A 14,655-nucleotide genomic window follows, 5' to 3' on the forward strand; every position below is an offset into this window, starting at 1 on the left:
TACCACTGGCCTTGTAGGCAAGAGACAGCGTATTAGTCAGTGCTTATACTACATTATTTGCTAGTAGTATGAAGAATTAACGCTCAGTCATAGTTTACTGAGCTGGTGTGCGCTTACGTAAAATTCGCCACTAGGAGGCAATGTTCCTGCAGAAGCCCCTGTCAAACACAACGTAACTCCTTCAGTATTCCTTCTATTATCAGTCAATCACTCAGTCACAAATTACACACAGGGCGCAGATTTCTCAACACAGTACATGCCATTTTTATTCAAGAGTTGGTCGATAAACTGTGACAGCAGTAGCAATGGCTCTTACAGAGTTCTGTACAGTATTGGACCGGGTTAGACTGGTTAGGGTACACTTGCAGTAAATGTTTATGAGGGATATAAAATATACTAAACATAGCAACATCATTCAGAGCATTCAGCAGGACAAACCTTTATCAAAGTGGCAATGCAGACAGTGGTATATAATGCCCAGTTAATATACAGAGCAGAAGTATTGTACTTTCAACACATGTACCCTCCCTCTGTTGTTGAAACTGTAAGGCAGTATGTTTCGATTGCAATGTAGTACGGCTTTTCATCAGATGACTGATTTCCTCTTGGTTCAACAAAATTTACAACTTTAAATGAACTTAAACAAAAAAAGCATCTCTAACAAACCAAAATGTGGTGTGTATAAAAGTCTTACATGATGTGAAAATTTTCTTGCAGTATCTGTTATGACAATGATGGCAACAAAAGCAGCAGTAGATACGTTTAAATATTGAACTGAAGAAGACTGTAGAAATCAAAGATGAGTAGGTGGATGGTGGGAGGCGGCACCCTGTGGAAACAGGGTGTGGCGAATGCAACCTCATTAACCTTCAGCCTTCATATTTTAACCCAAGGCATCACTCCAACTTGAGCAGTTCCACATCAAATATAAGCGTGGCATTTGGGGGGATGACACCGGGGTGGCCTGTCGCTCCATAAGCCATATCTGGTGTGCAGGTGATTTTAGCCCTCTGGCCCAGGCTCATCTGAAGCACGAGAGAAAATAAAAACACAGCTGAGTATGCTGTTGATGTGCTTTTTCATGCATTTCATTTTTCAAATTTTTATTTACACCTGTGCTTTTTCCTATTGTGGCAAAATGTTGTCTGTAAAGAAAGCCCAAATAGCTCAAGGAGTTTAGTGATCTCAATCAATCCCCTGCATGCCTCCATTCAACTTCAAGAGGAGTAGTAGTCTAATCAGTTTGATTAATGACAGAATAACTGAAATCACATATGTGATTCTGCAGGGCCTTGAAAATGATGACTTTGCATCTTTTAGACCAATTAGATACATAATTTCATACTTTTGAGAAAACAAATAGTTTCTTTTCGGCAGAGACTGGAGACGTGCTTGAGATACAGGTATGTTCACAGTGCCACAACAAAACTCAGTTCAAGATTTGAGTCTTGTCATCTTGAGTCAGATGATTAAACTCAGATAATGCATAACAAAATAGCACTGACACTACAAAAAACAGTAGTACTTTGTAAAAGCAGTTGCTTCTTACAACTGACAAAACAGCTCAAGCTCAAAATATAGGCATCACTACAAAATCTTTGCCCCAGTTTGCCGAAGGGGTTTTGCGCTCACTTTCACGGTCTCTTTAAACATCTCAGGCATAAATGAATAATTAGACTTGCCGCTGTAGTCACAAGGTGCTGAACTATATTATGCAGTAATGCAAAGTGTCAAAGAAGTGCACTGCATTAACTTTTCCCTCTTACCTGTGCTACTCCTTCCTCCCAGCCCTTGATGACCTCCATCCGTCCAATCTTGAATTTAAAGGGCTTGTTCCTGTCTCGAGAGGAGTCAAACTTTTTCCCATTCTGCAGCATACCTGCCAGAGAGAAATGACACCAACACAATTCAGAGAGTAGAGAAGCATTTGATAAATAAACAACCTATTTTGGTGAAATGATACAACGTAAAGACTAAGGGCACACTTATTTTTATGCCTATGTTGTATAACTGCTTTCCTGTGCAGTAAGCTGCTCCTATGACTAGTAGTATTGTGCCTAGCCTTAACTCATTGTCGACATTTATCCCAGGGTGATGCAGTATCAATGCAGGCCCTTCCTTCAGTTGCTAATGTTTTGGAATGACGCATTTTGAGATTAAAGGAATAAAGCAGTGCTGGCTCCAGTCTGAGGAATTATTCTGGCGGGGTTTCTTATCAGGATCTTGGGTCTGTTTCAATTACCCAAATGAACAAAGGGAATGTGAATCAGGAAGCAATGGCCTGGTTTAGTGGATTATTTTTAAAGTTAACTAGGCCATTGCTTGCCTGTATCTAGACCACAGGGAGAAAGGGGTAACAAAGGCGGAGCAGCGCAGGACTGTGCTCCTTCAGAACACTGACCAGCCATTCAGGCATGATAATAATACTGGGGCCATTAAACACTACTAAGGGCATGGAAACACTGGACCCATTTCATTAGCGGTTTTAACATGCCCTCCTTGATCTCCTCTTTGCCACTTTCCCTTGAGGGAATCCAAGCTGCCATCTGAAGCGATGCTCTGTTACCCCGATAACTTGTGTGAACTTTCTGACCCTTTCAACAGCCAAGACAGCAACTCCACAACGATTCAGACCTCACAGCAGTTTATTTCCTGTGCACAACAAGCAATATCTAAATTTAAGTGAACAATAGTGAGGATTGTGAGCATTTTAGCCGTGGTGCTCATGTGAGATATAATGCTTGACAAAAACTTGCAACCTGAAAAACAAAAAATACACATGCATTAGCCAAAAACAGAGTTGCCATTCTGGATGTTTCCCGGAAACTATACTGCAACTATAGTATGGCATAGTTTAATATTGTGACATAAAATATATATACATGATTGAAGATTGTATGTATATCTCCAATTCGTAAAAGGAAGAATCAACTTTTTAACCCTAGTTCAGTCAAAATAGCGTCAAGCAAAAAATATTCCACAACATCCACTTTCATTTTGTCTGGTTGCCCAGTGATGGTCCATTGATTTATTGTTCTGTGTAGTACCTCAACAAGTGTGAATACTTGGCATTTAAAGTTGTGTGTTAACTTAAGTTTAGTAATGGTGTCTGGCTCATCTAGTCATATGAATGTTGGTACTGTACTCCTTCTCCCCTTTCATTCCCCCTAAACTTAGTAGGTCCACCATTTCCAAGAATCACAGTAGCCCAGATATCAGTGGGCTGGGACGGGTCCAACCAAGGAGTCACCAAGTACACACACCAAGGCGAATACCACCTGCTACAGGGCATTCAAGCAGCAGAGAGGCAAAAACTTCTTGCATCAACTGCTGAAAAGTGGGTTCAGATTCTGGCAGCGTTGCCTTCAACTTGCAAGGAAACACTGATTGGCAATGTTCACAAGTGGGAAGCCAGTGAGGGATCATATTCTAGGCATTGCACTTATGAGTCCTACAGGTTGGTTGGCGTGTCTGGTGAGAGGCTGCTGACATAGGGAATATATTATACATCTACACACTTTGCGTGCCTTTGGTAAAGACTTCTCACTGTTACATAAAAAAGCAGCAGCTAACAACTCCAAGTGTTTTGGAGGAGGCTGGTAGAGCAGCAGAGGAGTTAACACCAACAGGACTGTGGTACACACTGGCACCTGGCCAAAACCAAAAAAAAAGGGGGAAAAAAAACACAATAGGAGGAAAAAAACTCCACCTGCTCCATGTTTCAAGTGGAGAAATACACAGAAGCATTGTCCTGAGGAGAGATATGTTTCCAAAATTTCACTAAAGTCTACAGTTTACATGTAAAATGTTATAAATAAGATGTTATGTACTATGCTGCCTTCAGTTTTTGCCACATGTACGTGAAGAGAGCTAAGCAAGAATGCTTCAGTCATGGCTGTCAGGCTTTATCTTACAGAAAAGAAAAGACATCCAAAACTACTCCTGAACCCCACTTTTATCACTGCTCCGTTATCACTCTTTGGACAGCAAAGCATGGGTGGGGTCTCTGCAAAAGTAAAGCAGGACTCGTCCCTTCCTGAGGCTGGCTCGCAGAGTCTCTCTCTTCATGAGAGGCTTTCACTTGGTAGCGCTCTGGCTAGATTAGCAAAAAGCTGTAGTGCACAGGGGAGGGGTTATTTTTACTCAGCTTACTGTATCCTGTCTCAGCCCCGTCTAGGACGCCTGCCAGCACAACAACCCCCTCGGCCCAAGTGTGGATGAAATGAGATGCGTGTAAAGCTATCTGTCTATGACAAACTTGTATGTGTTGCCGTGTTTCAAAGCTGCAAGCATGTACGTCTCAATGGAAAGAATAAAATCTTGCTCACGCGTCACTAATATACCAAATACATCAAACTGGAAGTATGTGTAATTGGGAGTATTTTCAGCAAAGACAATTAATAGCAAATCTGTCGCTAGAGCATTGATAGCCTGAAATACAGCAGTGGCTTAAAGGTTCCTCGCATACTATCATTAGTCCTGGCGTCTGGTTCGTCCTGGTTCTTCCGAGGACCAGCAGGGTTTGCTGGATAATTATTCATGTGCTGTAAAGTCACTGTCACTGTTCACCTCATATTCCTGTCCCGTCTTTTCTGAAAAGCCTTTCAAACACACAGACAACTCGAAGGCAAGGGATTCCTGCTTTGGGTGCCAATATTGAAGTGAGGTCTATAATAAATTCCCATCCATAATTGAGCTGTATCTGTTGAGAAAACATGGATATCTACTTCCTCTGATGCAATGCACCAGGACACCTGGACACCACAATTTACCAAAAGCTCAAGCTTTTTTTTTATGTCCTAATTTAGAAGCTGTATGCAGACACCTTTCTTTAACTCTAAGGATCTTGGGACTGAATGCTTCCCATGGCGTTCAACCACAACATTCTCCCTTGAAAGGCAAGTTTGGCGTCCCCCTGACATACAACCCGGTGTTTCAGTCTATTTCTGTGTCATACACCAAGAGCCATTAGGTCTCAACTTCAGCATGTTTCATGGTGAAGTGTGGAGCTCAAACATGGTAAGGAATGACGTCCACATTTAGGCATGACATCATATCCACTGACCCTGTAGCTCCTAAAGCTCATGCTGCTGGTTCGTGGACTGGACTGTTTATCATCACAGCCTAGTGCCAGACTATATCAATCAGGGAAACCCACAGGCTGCAGTAGTTTTCTCATATTGACTGATGTCAAGTCTGCTTCCATTTTTTATCTTCAGTGAAAGTCGACGCAGAGAAATGAGCTTGCGATTGCTGGATTCCTGACTCAGCCTGGCTCCTGAACATGGGACATGGAAACCCCACAATCCCTAACAGCTCTTCAAATCTGTGATCTGCAACTTACTATTAGCTTTTCAAGCTTCTGGCCAGTCATATATATTTGACACTGACTGAACTGGGCAGCTAATGTGTGCGTGAGTGGAAGCATAGCGAGGCCAGTGAAAGATAATCCAGGAGTAAAATAGATAGCACATCTCAAGCCAACTTGAACCACACCAGCCTGCTTGTCTGTGTAACACTGCTCTGAGATGCACTGCTGATAGAACTTCTGGTCTGTGAACAGACTCCCAGTCAGGCACGAAACAAACAAGAATGTGTCTGAAACAATGAGCAGCTTTTTGAATTATTTCTTCCTGCCACTTTCATGGCACCAGAGGCCCTTATCTGCCTTGTGGCAATGACCACTCTGCTAATTTGGGCAACCACAACTCTCATCAGAGTCAGGAGAGGGTCACGCACATATCTGTGTGTCTGTGTGCTCTGGCATGTGTGTGTGTCTGCATGTTTAAAATCCCAGAGGTGAAACTGAGGATCAAAAAGGCATAGTAGTGCAGGCATAGCATAGAGAGAGTGTCTCTGACAGTGAGGCTGTCTAATGTTAAATGCTGCAAACAGTGGTCTCAAATCCCAGTTAGTATTGGGAAATCACTCTCTCCTTAGCCTTACTGTTTATCTTTGCTATCTGGAAAACTAATACCAGTGCTGGGTGCAGCGGAGGGTGCAGTCTGTGGAGCCAGCTGGATGACTTGGACGGGCTTATGTCCCAAATCTACAGCTAACCTCTATTACCAGTACTATCCCTTTATCAGATCTTGAACTAATCTTGTCTTTGCGCTTTTAAATAAAACAAATGTGGGTTAGTCTCTGTCTTTATTATAGCGTACTGACCTGACAAGTAAATAATCTTAAACAGTTTGACTTTCATACTACATGGATTCAAGGAGAATAACCAAAATAGAAAACTATTTCATCTGTATTCCAGGATTATTTTTGCCTTTTGGAGATTATCGACACAAAAAGCCCTGAGGGGAGAAAGGTTCATATCCTTCTCACTCACTCCACTTCCAGTAATGTAGCTTAAGCTTAGTGTCTTCTGAAGTTACACTAGGTTAACATGACAAAAATGTGAATGAGATCAAGATGAACTGACAGTGTGACTTGTTTACACGTACATATACGCTTAACATAGAGCCATGTATTGGAGCTAAAATATTACTTATTGTAAAACAAATCCTCAGATAATCTGCTGACTTGTGTTACACACTAAGGTCTTTTTTTCACACGGTGTACAGCTGTACCCTTAAATACCAGTGCATTTTTTTCTGTCTACCCATTGCAAACTTGTTTCCCCTGCTCATACAATAACATATTTGTAGCCCTTGTTGTGTTCCATTGGCAAGGTCCTTGCTTTGGCTTAAATCTGTATTTTGCATGCCACCCCTGCCAAAACACCAGGAGCTTATGGGTAAATCCTGTGACTCAAAAAGTGAAAAGGAATTTGAAAAAAAAAAAGAAGAAGATGGATTTGAATGAATAAAGAGCACAAGCTGAAGATTGTTCTGTCTGCTGTTAAAGTAAAGAGTTCACTATAAACAATCACAGAGGTCATTCCCAGGCTCTAGCACATCCTAGTGATCTTGTAGTGACGAGACTGCAGCCAATTTTGTTCCATTCAGGGATTTGATAAGTAAAGAAAACAGCAGTCAATGATGTGATAATGACAATAGAAAACAGGAAATAAAGGCAGAAAAACAATTAAGAGTGTATCCAAAATATGTATAATCCTTGAGAGGGAGTGAGGTGCAGGTAGAGACTAAAACTCATCTGCTTTTACTAATTTACTAACCAAAATACTGGTAGGTACAGGAAAAGAGAACTGCCAGGCAAAGAGCAAGTGACCCTCACTGCATGACTCCAGTGAAGAGCTCAACAGAGCGGCTTCACGTGCCGAGATGTATCATTTCCAATTATAGCATAATTCATTACTGCAGTGGCTGACTTCTGCAAGGATCAGGCCAGAGGGGGGAAATCTGATTACCATTTCCACTGCCCCCAAAAAAGCTGAACAACACAACATTTGTTATCCAGAATTGGCCTGTATTTTTCTGGCTATAATCACACACACGCCAGTCAAACAGAGCAGCAATTCTTGTATGAAACAAAATTTTATAAGCAAGCCAGTGAAGCCAAGAAATAAATATATTTAGAGAATTGAGACACTCATGTGGACTCAATTCAGGTGATAGAGATTAAATCCCCACCATCAGAGACAAGCAAGAACTGGCAATTGACAGTACATCTGTGCACACACAATCCGACACTATCCACAAGTTTGAATCAAACCTATTTACTACAAAAGACAATGTCAAGGCAAGTCCAATAACTTTTATAACCGTGTAACAACCCTGTAATACACAGACAGACTGATGACATGTGAACCAGGTTTTGTTTACTTTCTGTCTGACCTAGTTGTCTGGTCTGCCAACCCTGGGGCATAGAATAACCCAAATTTATTTCCCAAACGTCTCAGAGTCTTACTGCCACGCCTCAAAATTGGGCAAGCTGACAAGAGACAAACAGGAAAAAGAAAGCGTGTGTGTGTGTGTGTGTGTGTGTGTGTGTGTGTGTGTGTGTGTGTGTGTATGTGTGTGTGTGTGTGTGTGTGTGTGTTTACATGAGTGTGTGGTGCAAGTTGCAACAGTCTCTGAAATGATACTGACACAATGAAACACCAAAACAAAGGCAAATGGATATTTTCTGGGTGTGGTGGCAGCGCCACTATAACTGCGGTGACACACAGATGCACACATGTCTGACAGTCTGTGTACACTGTGAGAGCTGAGGTGCAAAACTGAGTTCTGTTGTGCTACAGGTATAAACAAAAAACAGAAAAACAAAAAGGTGAAAAAAAAGAAACACACACACAAACACAGGGACAAATTTCCTCTGTCAACAAGGAGACAGGAAAGACGTCTGGTTTCATGGTTGCCAAAAGCAAAGAAAGAGTCAATTACCTATGTAATGAACGACACATGTCTGGCCCTTCTTTGGAAATGTTCTTCCTGTTAAGAGAGAAAACAAGAGTTACTGTGAGTTTGTACACCTCAGAGGCTGTCAGGCTAGTCTTGTGCAGTGGCAATGACTGGGGCAAGTCTGCTAAGGTGTTCCTAGTAGGAATGCCATGCCCTCCTTATGCATGCAGACACACTGAAGTCAGATAATGCTTCTGTAAGTCTCATCCTTTTATTGAAACTTAAGCTGGAGGCATCTTGCCAGGATGAGGGGCTATCAAACGCCTCTAATTACATTACTGGTGCATTTGTCAGAGAGAAATACGCCTCGAGGAGCCGTATAGATCCACCTGACCATACCTTCTCCCTGTCAAACAGTTACCTTAAGAGCAAATTCTCCATTTAAAGACATTTGCTGAATACGCTTAGCAGAGTTTACCCATTTAACAGTCTGTAAGTGTGGAGTTTTCTAGAAAGATGCCATGCAGGCGTCAGTGATGCTGAATAACACAGTAAAGATTTGCGCTTTACAGACACCTAATTATATCCCGAATACAACTATTAGTTGCTAGCTATCTAACGAGTAAATCATGTTACCTCCTACGCTACTAAACTAGGTATTTTTAGAAATTATTTTTGATATCTTCCAAGATTTGAACGACATTCCGGGGAAGTACCGAGCCCCAACACCACCACCACCACCCCCGCATTAAAGCTCACACAAGCGGATAAAACAACTTACCATCACCGGGAGATATTGTCTCGACTTCCACACCCATGGTTGTGCTACTTCAAAAATTAGCTCTGACACATACAGATCTAAAAAGCCCTTTCGACAACCAATGTTACCCGTTTTGCGGCTACAAGTCGGGCTATATCGGTGGAAACCATGCATTCGCCGACCAATACCAACCCGTAGCTGCAGCCAACCGCGAGACAGCCAAGATATTTTGCAGTTTGTAGCGAGACAGCGTCGAGATCTACAACTACACAACGTACGTCGTCTTCAGCCTGGTCAAACACTTGTGCCACACGGCGGAGGTGCCAAGTTTTAAACGAGTACATTAACCGTCGTTTGTGCCAGTTTATTTAAAATTAACTGGTTACAGTTTTTTATCATAGCAAATATTTAACTTATTTTAGTCGTCTTACATTGCCCCTTTTGATGTTAACACAAATAGTGACCTCGAGCGGACAGTGGTAAAAACTACAATTGTAATTCAACTACATATCCCACAATGCACCGAATTTGTTAGTCGGTTCTGCTTCCGAGTCAAATAAAAATGAACGTTGGAGACACATTTCAACCGGCAAAACATAAACATAACTAAACTGGAAACTCTCAACTTTCAGTGTCTCACACGGATTCCACATGAGATGGTTGTGATTTTTAAGGTAAGCGTAGTGTAAAATTGCACGTTTGTGTGGATGTTGACGTTCATTATTAGCTCGTACATATGAAGGATAACTAAATGCATGTGAACCAGCGATTTCCAGTGTGGATGAATTAGAAAATTGCGTCTCATAATGGTGTTTAAATTAACTTCATTTTAACACTATATCCACCGTAACTTCGCACCAATAAGGTTGAATTCAGTTATTTTCTATAATATATCTATACATTTGTCATATTTTGATTTATATATTCAACTTAATATGCTCCAGTATTAAAATTATATTTCTATGTAACTTGCGCATCTCATTTTAAATCTATTTCTTTGTCCTATCCTAAGCACATCTCACATTTGATGAGGGAATAAAATCTCATTTTGATAAGGTGATGACCTAATGTCACTTTCACCAGATCTAAAAGAGTGAATGCTGTGATGAGACACTCCTACTCAACACATAATATTGTTAAAGCCCTGAGGTCCTAACTGGACCTGTGTGTTGTTAAGGTCATTCGGGCATAAGCAGCTATAAATGTTCGTCACTACTGCCTCAGCTCAGGCAGAGGGGATTAAGGCATGTACTTGGAAGGAGACACGAGGGAGGCTTTTGCTATTCTTAATCTGCATAGGTAGCAATAGCTACTCTTGTGCAGGACCCATTCAGATCAGATACAGGTCTCTGTCATCAATGTCAACTTTCTGACTCCTATTTTTTTTCTTTTTCTCTTTAAAACAAGACTCTTCATACCTGCCAGGATGGATCTTGGTAAGGCAAAGCTGCTTAGGACTGGTCTCAACACTCTACACCAAGCTATTCACCCTGTGCATGGGATAGCATGGACGGACGGCAAGCAGGTCTGCCTGACAACTTTCTACTTCATCAATGGTGAGGTGAAGTTTGGGGACACCAATGTTATTGGGCAGTTTGAGCATGTCTTCGGGCTCTTCTGGGGCCCGCTGTGCTGCTCTGACTCCCCTGCTTTGCTGGCTGTTCAGCACAAGAAACATGTTACCGTATGGCAACTGCAGCTCAGCGCTCTGGAGCAGAACAAGCTGCTGTGCACTCAGACCTGTGAGATGAGTGAGCCTTTCCCCTTGCTCTCCCAAGGCTGTGTGTGGCATCCTAAACTGGACATGCTTGCTGTGCTGACCAAGAGGGACACGTCTGTGCTGTTTTCTGTCAGGCTGGACAACAGGAGAATCAAAGCAGACATCAAAGGTAGTGGACTCATCCACTGTGCATGCTGGACTAAGGATGGCACACGCCTGGTGGTGGCTATAGGTAGTGCTCTACACTCTTACATCTGGAATGACATCCAGAAGAGTCTGGTGGCCTGCTCCTTCTGCCCCATCTTTGATGTTGGGGGCTACATCTGTGCTATCGAGGCCACCGGGGAGGCACAAGTAGCTGTGGCCACAGAGCTGCCTCTGGACAAAATCTGTGGGTTAAATGCTGGCATAGCCTTTGACATGACGTCAGAGACAGCATCCCTGCAAGGCCAAGGCTCACATGTGGTCATGTCAGATGAAGACAGCCTTGTGGACTCAAGGAGGAGATCCTTTGAGTCAGAGAGGTCCTACATCTCCAGCTCAGGTCCTCTGGATCTCACCCACCTCCTAGCGAGGCACCGTCGCTCTGACCCCAGCCCCCTTATCCACTTGCGGCGCAGAGACACTTTGACAGGCTCTGGACAGGACTCCTCACACCTCATCCTGGTCACGTATGAGCGCAAAGTCACCACCACCCGTAAAGTCAGCATCCCTGGGATTCTGGTCCCGGACATTGTTGCTTTTGACCCACGTGGTTCCACAGTTGCAGTGGCCTCCAACACCTGCAACATGGTGCTTGTGTACTGCATCACATCCTCCGCAATGCCGAACATTCAGCAGATCTCTCTGCAGACGAACGAGAGGCCTAAAGGAGTCTGCTTCCTCAATGACAAGATGCTGCTGTTGATGGTCGGCAGGCAGAAGTCCAACGATCCTGCATTCCTCCCATCTTCTAACACAGATAAATATATTCTCCATCTAATAGCCAAAGAGTTGATGTACAATGGAGACACTCCTATCACACCACCCCCCTCTACTCACAACCATGAGTCCACTTCTAACCTCTGCGCAGGGATTAGGAGGCACTCTGAGCACCTATGTAAGGATGACAGGGAGCGCCCAGGGATAAAGGACTTGGTGTTGCCCGGAGGGGGAGTACTTCGTTCACCAGCGAACAGGCGGAGGCTGGTGGAGGAGGTGAGGAGCGGCGAGCCAAGCCCTGTCACCAGCTCTGTGGACTTCTCTGACCGAGCATCAGACAGAGCCACCTCCAGTGCCTCCTCCATCACAGTGGAGAATTTCGACATGGACCACGTCAGCCGCATGACCAGCCTGGCGGTGGCCGGCCAGGCCAGCAGAGACTCCAGCCGGGCCAGTTCTCCTCGATTCGAGCCGCCAGACAAGCTTCACACCGAGCCCACGCTGCCAATGCCTGAAAAGACACCGGGCCCTGCCAAGGACCGCGCGCTGGAGCAGCTCGTCCACAACATGGAGAGGCTTTTTACTCGCTTTGCAGATGTACAGCAGTGCCTGACAGAGATCAGAGATTATACCCAGAATGGCAAGAAGGCCCTGAGTGTCTACCCCAATGCCTCTGAACCCCCCTACGTCAATGTCACATGCCAGGTACAGTTTTACTCACTACATTTTAGATATATTGTAGATTAAGTATTTATACATAGTTTGTATCACATTGTGTGGGAAAGTCAGCCTAGCTAGTGAGGAGGAGATTCCCTTTCTTTCTCCAATCTCTGTCTTGAGTAGCTTTTGCATGAGGAGCTTAAACGACTTAATCAGCTGCAATTTTCACTCTAAGGATAAGACAACTGAATTACCTTGAAGCAATTAATGCGCTATGAACACACAAATCTGAGTATGGCATCAGATTAAAGGATTGGTTTACTGTTTATAATAACGCCCAGCTTGCTTTCTTTGATTTATCTCTGATGTCGACTGTTTCTCTTTTCTTTACTTTTTCCATCATTGTGCACACGCAGAAGCAGTTATCAGAAAATGTGTTCATTGACGAGCGGAGGCCAGTGCTGCTGTGTGATGGGAAGCTTTGTCTGCAAGCCCTCCAAGACCTCTTCAACCTAACTATCGTGGAGATGATGTATGGTATGTGCGGCCTGTTGAGTTTATAATCTAAATAACATACTTTTACTTTTACTTTTCTGTTTAAACCCTAGAATAGTTTTGTCTTTACTATGAAGCAGTATCCAAGCTGCCCTGTTAAAACCTTCTATGTTGCATTGCCTGTAAGACTAGTCGTGTTGTGACAGAGAACGTACACGGTTGATAAATTAAAACCACTTAGAGGAAACTCCTTGTAGGTTTCCTACTATGAGTATTTACAGCAAGCTTATATGATGGGCTTCCCTACTGAGGTCACCTGGAAGTCATCGAACAGATTATCTAAGTCAAACTCTCTACTCTTACCCTTTATAGTTTTAAACCTTCACGTTACCCCCCCTCCCTAATTGATACAGAATGTAATTTAATTGTACAGTCTTTTACAACACGTTCTAGTATTGTTCTTCTGTTAATATGCGTAAGCTATAATTGGAAGTGATTAAAAGCCTAGGTCAGATTACAAGGTTTTAAACAAAAGCAGCTTACTGCCATTTAATGTGCATAGTGTTTTGTTGCTGTTGTAGCAAAGACTGACTGTCCTGAACTGACACAACAGCAAGTTACTGCTATCACTAACCACATTTTTCAGTGGTTTGGCAGTAGTTTTTTTTTCAGATTTGTGGAAAACCATTCTGAGCAGACAAGTCTTCTGTTCTTCTTCCAGGTCCATTGTGGATTGTACTTGTGGCAGACGCAGACGGCTTTGTTCCTCTGACATTCAAGCCCAAGGAGGAGCTCACAGTGCGGAACGGCAAGCGGAAAACTACCCTGCGGACTCCTGGGAGTCCAGAGACCTCTTGCCCATCTAGTCCAGCCCCCGGCCAAAACTCCAACACGAGCACAGAGGCCTCAATATAGTGCTTCTTAACACACTCCTCAGTTTAAGGACTACAGCCATATCTCCATTATTTAAATATCATTGAATGGATCCAAGTTCACAATGCAGACAGAGCAAAAAACTCCCATACACAATAAGTTATACGTCATATTTATTTTTGTATATGAAAACAGTAGTGATTTGAAAAGGGCTGCCTATTCAGATGTGATGTTTACAAGTTGCTGCTTTGAGATGAAAGCTTACCCGCAAGAAGTGACATTTTACTTTTCTTTTTTGTTTTGACAAAATACAGTGCAGTTGTTGTCCAAGTCAAACATGTGTTCTGTTTTAATCTGACTGTCCAGATATCCTGACACAAAAACCGACATCGGCTAATGTTTGATGTAAATGTTTTGTTTTGTATTTGTTGATACTGGAGAACAGCAGAAACCCCTCCACTAATGAAAATAAGGTGTATGATTCTGACTTCATGTGTAAAAAACCAAAAAAAAAAACCTGGATTAGCACTTTTATGATGAATAGTCCCACTCAAATGTTACAACTTAATTTACCAACACTCCATTAGTTGTTACAAAAATAAAAAATGTTCATAAAAACACACTTGAAGCTCATTTTCTCTTACGTTTGGAATGCAACCAATCTCAGTAACTTAACTGACCACAGGAGGGCGCAATACTCAACAAAAACTTTCCTTTCATGGCTGTATAGTGCTGACATGGAAGGTGGAATAATATGCAGAGAAAAGTGTATCTTTAAATATTAAATTTTGCATAACTAGTGTGCACTCCTTTGCATGTTACTCATTTTATTTTGCTACCACCTCTTTAGCAAAGAAACACAACACACACATTTATTGTCTACCAGCCAACCTCTACAACATTTATTCATTTCATATCATCAACCCTTTGTAATTATATATTATAAATAAATAACAGTGTTGTAGAGCTAAACA

General features: G+C 42.6%; 2 protein-coding genes across 3 annotated transcripts; one reads left to right on the forward strand and one right to left on the reverse strand.

Annotated features, from left to right (window-relative positions):
* Positions 1 to 240: 240 nt before the first annotated feature.
* On the reverse strand, positions 241 to 9,389 carry fkbp1b (FK506 binding protein 1B). Its single transcript, XM_022769959.1, has 4 exons — positions 9,034 to 9,389; positions 8,295 to 8,342; positions 1,767 to 1,879; positions 241 to 1,025 (listed from the first exon to the last, which is right to left on the reverse strand). The coding sequence occupies exons 1-4, from the start codon at positions 9,068 to 9,070 to the stop codon at positions 897 to 899; spliced, it is 327 nt and encodes a 108-aa protein (XP_022625680.1). The 5' UTR covers positions 9,071 to 9,389; the 3' UTR covers positions 241 to 896.
* A 188-nt stretch (positions 9,390 to 9,577) lies between these two features.
* On the forward strand, positions 9,578 to 14,611 carry wdcp (WD repeat and coiled coil containing). Of its 2 annotated transcripts, none has more exons than XM_022737779.1 (4): positions 9,578 to 9,686; positions 10,420 to 12,358; positions 12,730 to 12,850; positions 13,530 to 14,611. In XM_022737779.1, the coding sequence occupies exons 2-4, from the start codon at positions 10,439 to 10,441 to the stop codon at positions 13,721 to 13,723; spliced, it is 2,235 nt and encodes a 744-aa protein (XP_022593500.1). In that variant the 5' UTR covers positions 9,578 to 9,686; positions 10,420 to 10,438; the 3' UTR covers positions 13,724 to 14,611. The 2 variants fall into 2 exon arrangements, with proteins under 2 accessions (XP_022593500.1, XP_022593501.1); XM_022737780.1 differs by having other exon boundaries at positions 12,733 to 12,850.
* The last annotated feature ends 44 nt before the right edge of the window (positions 14,612 to 14,655 follow it).

This window comes from Seriola dumerili, unplaced genomic scaffold (assembly GCF_002260705.1).
Source record: "Seriola dumerili isolate Sdu_G_001 unplaced genomic scaffold, Sdu_1.0 BDQW01000025.1, whole genome shotgun sequence".
Lineage (NCBI taxonomy): Eukaryota > Metazoa > Chordata > Actinopteri > Carangiformes > Carangidae > Seriola > Seriola dumerili.